General features: G+C 44.2%; 1 protein-coding gene across 1 annotated transcript; it reads left to right on the plus strand.

The window, feature by feature from the left end:
• Nucleotides 1–687: 687 nt before the first annotated feature.
• Nucleotides 688–4,592, plus strand: LOC103678234 (secretoglobin family 1D member 4-like). Its single transcript, XM_040638769.1, has 3 exons — nucleotides 688–1,354; nucleotides 3,504–3,694; nucleotides 4,524–4,592. The coding sequence occupies exons 1-3, from the start codon at nucleotides 1,300–1,302 to the stop codon at nucleotides 4,590–4,592; spliced, it is 315 nt and encodes a 104-aa protein (XP_040494703.1). The 5' UTR covers nucleotides 688–1,299.
• The last annotated feature ends 536 nt before the right edge of the window (nucleotides 4,593–5,128 follow it).

The following is a 5,128-nucleotide window of genomic DNA, read 5'->3' on the forward strand; positions in this document are numbered from 1 at the left end:
CTCTTCCCTCAAGATCCCTCCTCCAGCCACTTCTTCCAGTCAGAATTCTATATACCCTTGAATGGCTCTCCCATATGCTCCCTTGGATAACCAAACTGACCTCCCAATGCCTTTAGTAAGAATTTTCCACACCTCCTCTGTGTTTTCATAGAGAAGGATACTCTAATTGGAGATAGGCAGAAGAAGAGCCCTTGTGGGGAGCTCTACTGCCTCATCCTGATGGCTCTGAGGTGTGACCCTTCCAGTTGACAAGTAAACCTAAGGAGGACCTTCTTTTTCACCATGTAGAGCTTGATATGATTTGAAATATCTTTTGATATTTTTTATTTTTTTATTTTTATTTTTTTTAACAGGATGGTTTAGGCTTTTTTTAATAATAAATTTTTAATGTTTTTTTATTATGTTATGTTAGTCACTATACAGTACATCCCTAGTTTTTGATGTAATGTTCCATGATTCACTACTTGCATATAACACCCAGTGCACCATCCAATACATGCCCTCCTTTTGATATTTTTTAAAATATTTTTTAAAATATTACCTTAAAATAGGAAATTGAGGAGTTAGTCTTCCCCTTCGCATTGTCTTCTCTTGGGACATCCAGTGCACCATGCAGTACGTGCCCTCCTTTTGATATTTTTAAAAATATTTTTTAAAATATTACCTTAAAATAGGAAATTGAGGAGGTAGTCTTCCCCTTCACATTGTCTTCTCTTGGGATACCGAAAACCACACATTCCTGTCATTGGGGTCATCGTGTTACTAACCTTTCTCCCTCACCTGCTCAATTGAAACTTGGCATAGCAGGCATCATTTTATACTGAAGATACACCCCAGCCAACTTTAGTGGTTTGTTAATTCATATTTATTCATTTATTGCAAGAATATTTGCTTTTCCTCTCCTGTGTGCCAAGCACTATGTTAAGTAAAGATGAGCAAAACCAGAGACTGCCCCTGCAGTTCAGGAGCTAATGTCTGGGGGAGGTGTGCATCAATTAATAGACTATACATTTGGAAAACTAAAACCTCAATGTTGCTACAAAGGAGAAGTGCATGCTGCCAGCAATGACTATGAACAGGAAATTTGACCATGCCATTGGGGTCTGTGACTTCAACGGAGGACATGAGCCCTGAGAAAGGATTGGAGGGCTGGAAGCCAGGCCCATGGCCTGACCACTTGTTTATTTGGGCAGCACCAGGAAGGCTCACTGGGTATAAATAGTCCTGGGCTCCCCAGCCTCCTGAGTTTAGCTCCTAGTTACCTCTCACTAAAGCTGAAATCTCAAAGCAAAATACACCATGAGGCTGTCCCTGAGTGTCCTGCTGGTCACTCTGGCTCTTTACTGCTATGAGGGTGAGTATCATTTCTAGTCAGACAGGCACCAGCCTTGGTGAGTACCCTTCTCTGAACTAGGTGAACTTATGTGGCTTTCTTCTTTTTCCTCTACTTGGGAACTAGCCCTCCCCTTCCACCCCATCTCCCAAGCTCAAGACTCCTTTGGTCAGTTCCCAACATCCTGGAAGTTTTACAACAAATTCTTGCAGGTAAATTTTAAGAGTTTCCACTGAAGCCTCTCTCATTATCTATGCTATGTCTTTCAGAATCAAGAGGACATAAGATTTAGTGTGAATCATGGCTCTGTCACTTACCATGCTCTGACCTTTAACAAAATGCTAATCTCTCCAAGTCTCTTCTCATCCTTGGGTTTGACATTTACCACAAGGGTAGCTATGCAATGGAGTGAGATTAACTGTCAAGGGTTTAGCTTTGGCTATCAAGCCAATTTCTAGCAGTTCCCAGATATTCTCTTTCCCAAAGATTTTCAGGTGCCAGTTGAGTCCACAGCTTTTTAACTCCTGGATTCAGACTCATAAAATGTTACAGCTGGAAGGGTTTGGGGAGAATTCTCACTTTCAGAAGAGCCAGTGTTCTCTTAGTCTCTGATAATAAATCTTCAAGGGGGCTCTGGGAATCAGCAGCACTCACTGTATCTACTAGTGAGTAGATCTCACTGTATCTACCAGTCCTCCTGTTTTCTAGGAGTGCCACCAGTACTTTGTAATAGGATGAGTACACTTGGAGGGCTGGGATTTCTGTTTATCTAGATTCTGACCATCCATTCCACGATATTTTTGCATGGCTTCTTAGCCTGGATACTGACCCAAGTCTTATTCAGTCTTTCTATTTCATCTGACTTTCTCAACGTCCTCCTCTTTCCCTGAGCTGCCTCTAATTTAAACTTCAAATTCTCTGCATAGTTTGACATCTGCTCAGGGGTCAGATCAGAGCCTGGTAGGGTACCTCCTTGACTACAGCATGGTTACAAAGATTTGGGGGGATAGAGAATGCACACTAGGGAAAGTGGTCACTTCAGGTCTCCACACAGTTCCAGTGGGGTCAGGAAAGAGTCCCAGTCCCTGCCTCTCACCCTCTCTAAGATATTCTGTGTATCACTGCTGGAATAAAAAATCCAGTCTTGACTTTGTGGATAAGCTCGGAATGTTTTCAAACTGATATTAGGGAAGTTGTATTTGTATGAGTGTGTGTGGCTTTTTAACCATATCTGCATCCAATGACACAATCTTATTCTTTAGTTTCAAACTAGCATCTTCCAATATATACTCTGACCTTGGGGCGCCTGGGTGCCTCAGTTGGTCAAGCGTTGGCCTTCTGCTCAGGTCATGATCCCAGGGTCCTGGGACAAGCCTCATGTCAGGATCTCTCCTCAGAGGGGAGCCTGCTTCTCTCTTGCCCTATACCTGCCACTCTCCCTGCTTGTTCTCTCTCTCAAATAAATAAATAAATAAATAAATAAATAAAATCTTTTAAAGAAATAAATGGTGTGACCTACTCTTCTCCAGATTGGTTCACCCCTTCTCTGCTCTCTGGAATGATCTGATGCTACCATTCACTTAAAAATTGATTTCTAAAAGCTCCTCTTCCCTAATATCCAAGATATAAACAAGGTGTCATTCCATTCACCCACACTTAACTGATTGAAATAAAAAGAAAGTGGGGGGATGCCTGGGTGGCTCGGTCGTTAAGCATCTGCCTTCGGCTCAGGTCATGGTCCCAGGGTCCTGGGATCGAGCCCGGAGTCGGGCTCCTTGCTCAGCAGGAAGTCTGTTTCTCTCTCTGCCTCTCCCCTTGCTTGTGTTCCCTCTCTTGCTGTCTCTCTCTCTGTCAAATAAATAAATAAAATCTTTTAAAAATATAAATAAAAAGAAAGTAAATTTCAGCACCAGGAGAGTCTTGGAAAGGAGGGTATGTGCTTTAAAATGGATAAAAACTGAGCTAGGGATCAGTAAGCCTCTATTCTAGTCCTGGCTCTGCTGCTTGCTGTGATATGAGGAAGTCACAGTTTCCAAGTTCAGGCATTGTCATTGGCACTATTGTGGAATGAGATCATAAAACCTCTAGGGTTCCTGTCTAGATCTGACTTCAGGTAACCAGGTGAAAACAATTTTTCCTTACATCAATTGTATCTCTTTTTCTTCACCAGCCAATGCGATCACCTGTCCAGCTTTTGTACTTGAATTGAAGAGCTTCCTGTTTCTAGAACCAGCTAGCTACAAGACTTTAATTAAGATATTATGTGACCCACCTCAAGAAGTCATTCAGGCCAAGATGGAAGTGAAGGCCTGCACAGATCAGATATCCTCTAACAAAAAATTGCTAATTGCAAGCACATTGGTAATTCCTTTCTTCTTTCTTTGTGCATAGAGGCTTCTGCTTGGCTGAGCTCCCAAGAATGTGCTCAGGGTGTTGCTCTGCCAGGGGCACAGGTGGTGGAGGTACCTGCCTCCCTACTCACCCCTGATAGGGTGAAAGGTGGCCACAGGATGGATGACATTAGCCTCTGGGCAGCTAAAGGCTGCCAAGAGCATCTGGCACGTTTCTCCTTCTCAGGTCACCTCCCTGGGCACAGGTTCCTCATAGCGTCCTGAGGAGGAGGACACCTGGGGACCTACACACTGATGTTGAAGGGCCAAAGCTGGCTGCATCCTTCCCTGGGAGCTTTCCTGAGGGCAATCTCCCCCCTCTGAGTGGACACAATCACAGCGCAATCCCATGGGGGTGTTGGGAGTGTTGAAGGGGGAAACAGCTGGAAAGGAGGGAACCTGGACTCTGTCAGCATGGAGGGCAGCTGGGAGGGCACCCTACCAGCTTCTGCACAGCCAAGGCCTACCCCCCATACCTCAGTCCACTTCACCACTTCCTGCCTACAACTCTCTCCCTTATCAAACCCGTGTCCAGGAGAAACCCTCCTTCCTCTGTCTCCTGAAGCCACAGGTGAAGGTGAAACACTTAAATTAGATCTTGTCAAGAAATAAGATATTTAACGGTGTCTCTCCACCTATCCACTGCTGGATTTAGGTCATGAGGTTCAGTCACAAAGGCCCACAGGGGCTGGGTTTTCAGTGCTGAGTAGACATGTGCCACCTGGTTGAATTTCCACACCAGGAGCCTGGGATTCTCCTGAAAGCAGTATTCCCAAGGTCCCCTCCTGTCCATGTTCCAGTCTCTCACCCTGGTCCCCCCGCCCTTTCCCTACTGCAGTGAAAAATTAGAGTCCTTCACCCTGGGATAGCAGAGAAAAAACCCTGGGCTGCTCCTCCTTCCATTAGAAACCTGAGTCTTACTCTTGGGTCACCCCAGGCTTTATTGGCCAGACTACAGAAATGTATTTTTCCTGACTTGCATCGTTTGTTGTGATTGTGTCAGGTGTATTTAGTTTACCATCCTCCCTGGTTTCCTGTCTTGTGTCCATTCTACTTCCCTATTGTTGCTTGAAACTTCATAGACAACTTCTTCTGGGTGACAGTCTGTGTTAAGGTGTCATCCCTAAGAGCAGCATGGCTGAGACTTCTCTCTCTTTCTTTCAGCTGAAAACCATGGAGAATTGTATATAATGAATCTCATATATTAGCAACCCTGTCCTGCAGTGATCACCTATTCTTCCGGAAAATGTAAAGGTTTCAACATCTTGCTTCAATAAATCACTTGCTCTGCACTACTCTGTATGTTTCGTTATTATGCTACAGTCTTTGGACTTGAGTTGGGGTGGTCTTGGTCATGAAGTGGCCATTGGGTGTTGTCAATAGTAAATTTTGGAGACTACATGTC

This window comes from Ursus maritimus, unplaced genomic scaffold (assembly GCF_017311325.1).
Source record: "Ursus maritimus isolate PB19 unplaced genomic scaffold, ASM1731132v1 scaffold_23, whole genome shotgun sequence".
Lineage (NCBI taxonomy): Eukaryota > Metazoa > Chordata > Mammalia > Carnivora > Ursidae > Ursus > Ursus maritimus.

Coding starts and splice junctions, on each gene's coding strand:
- LOC103678234 (XM_040638769.1), top strand. CDS start 1,300: ATGAGGCTGTCCCTGAGTGTCCTGCTGGTCACTCTGGCTCTTTACTGC. Junction 1,355..3,503: donor GGCTCTTTACTGCTATGAGG/GTGAGTATCATT, acceptor TTTCTTCACCAG/CCAATGCGATCACCTGTCCA. Junction 3,695..4,523: donor TGCTAATTGCAAGCACATTG/GTAATTCCTTTC, acceptor TCCATGTTCCAG/TCTCTCACCCTGGTCCCCCC.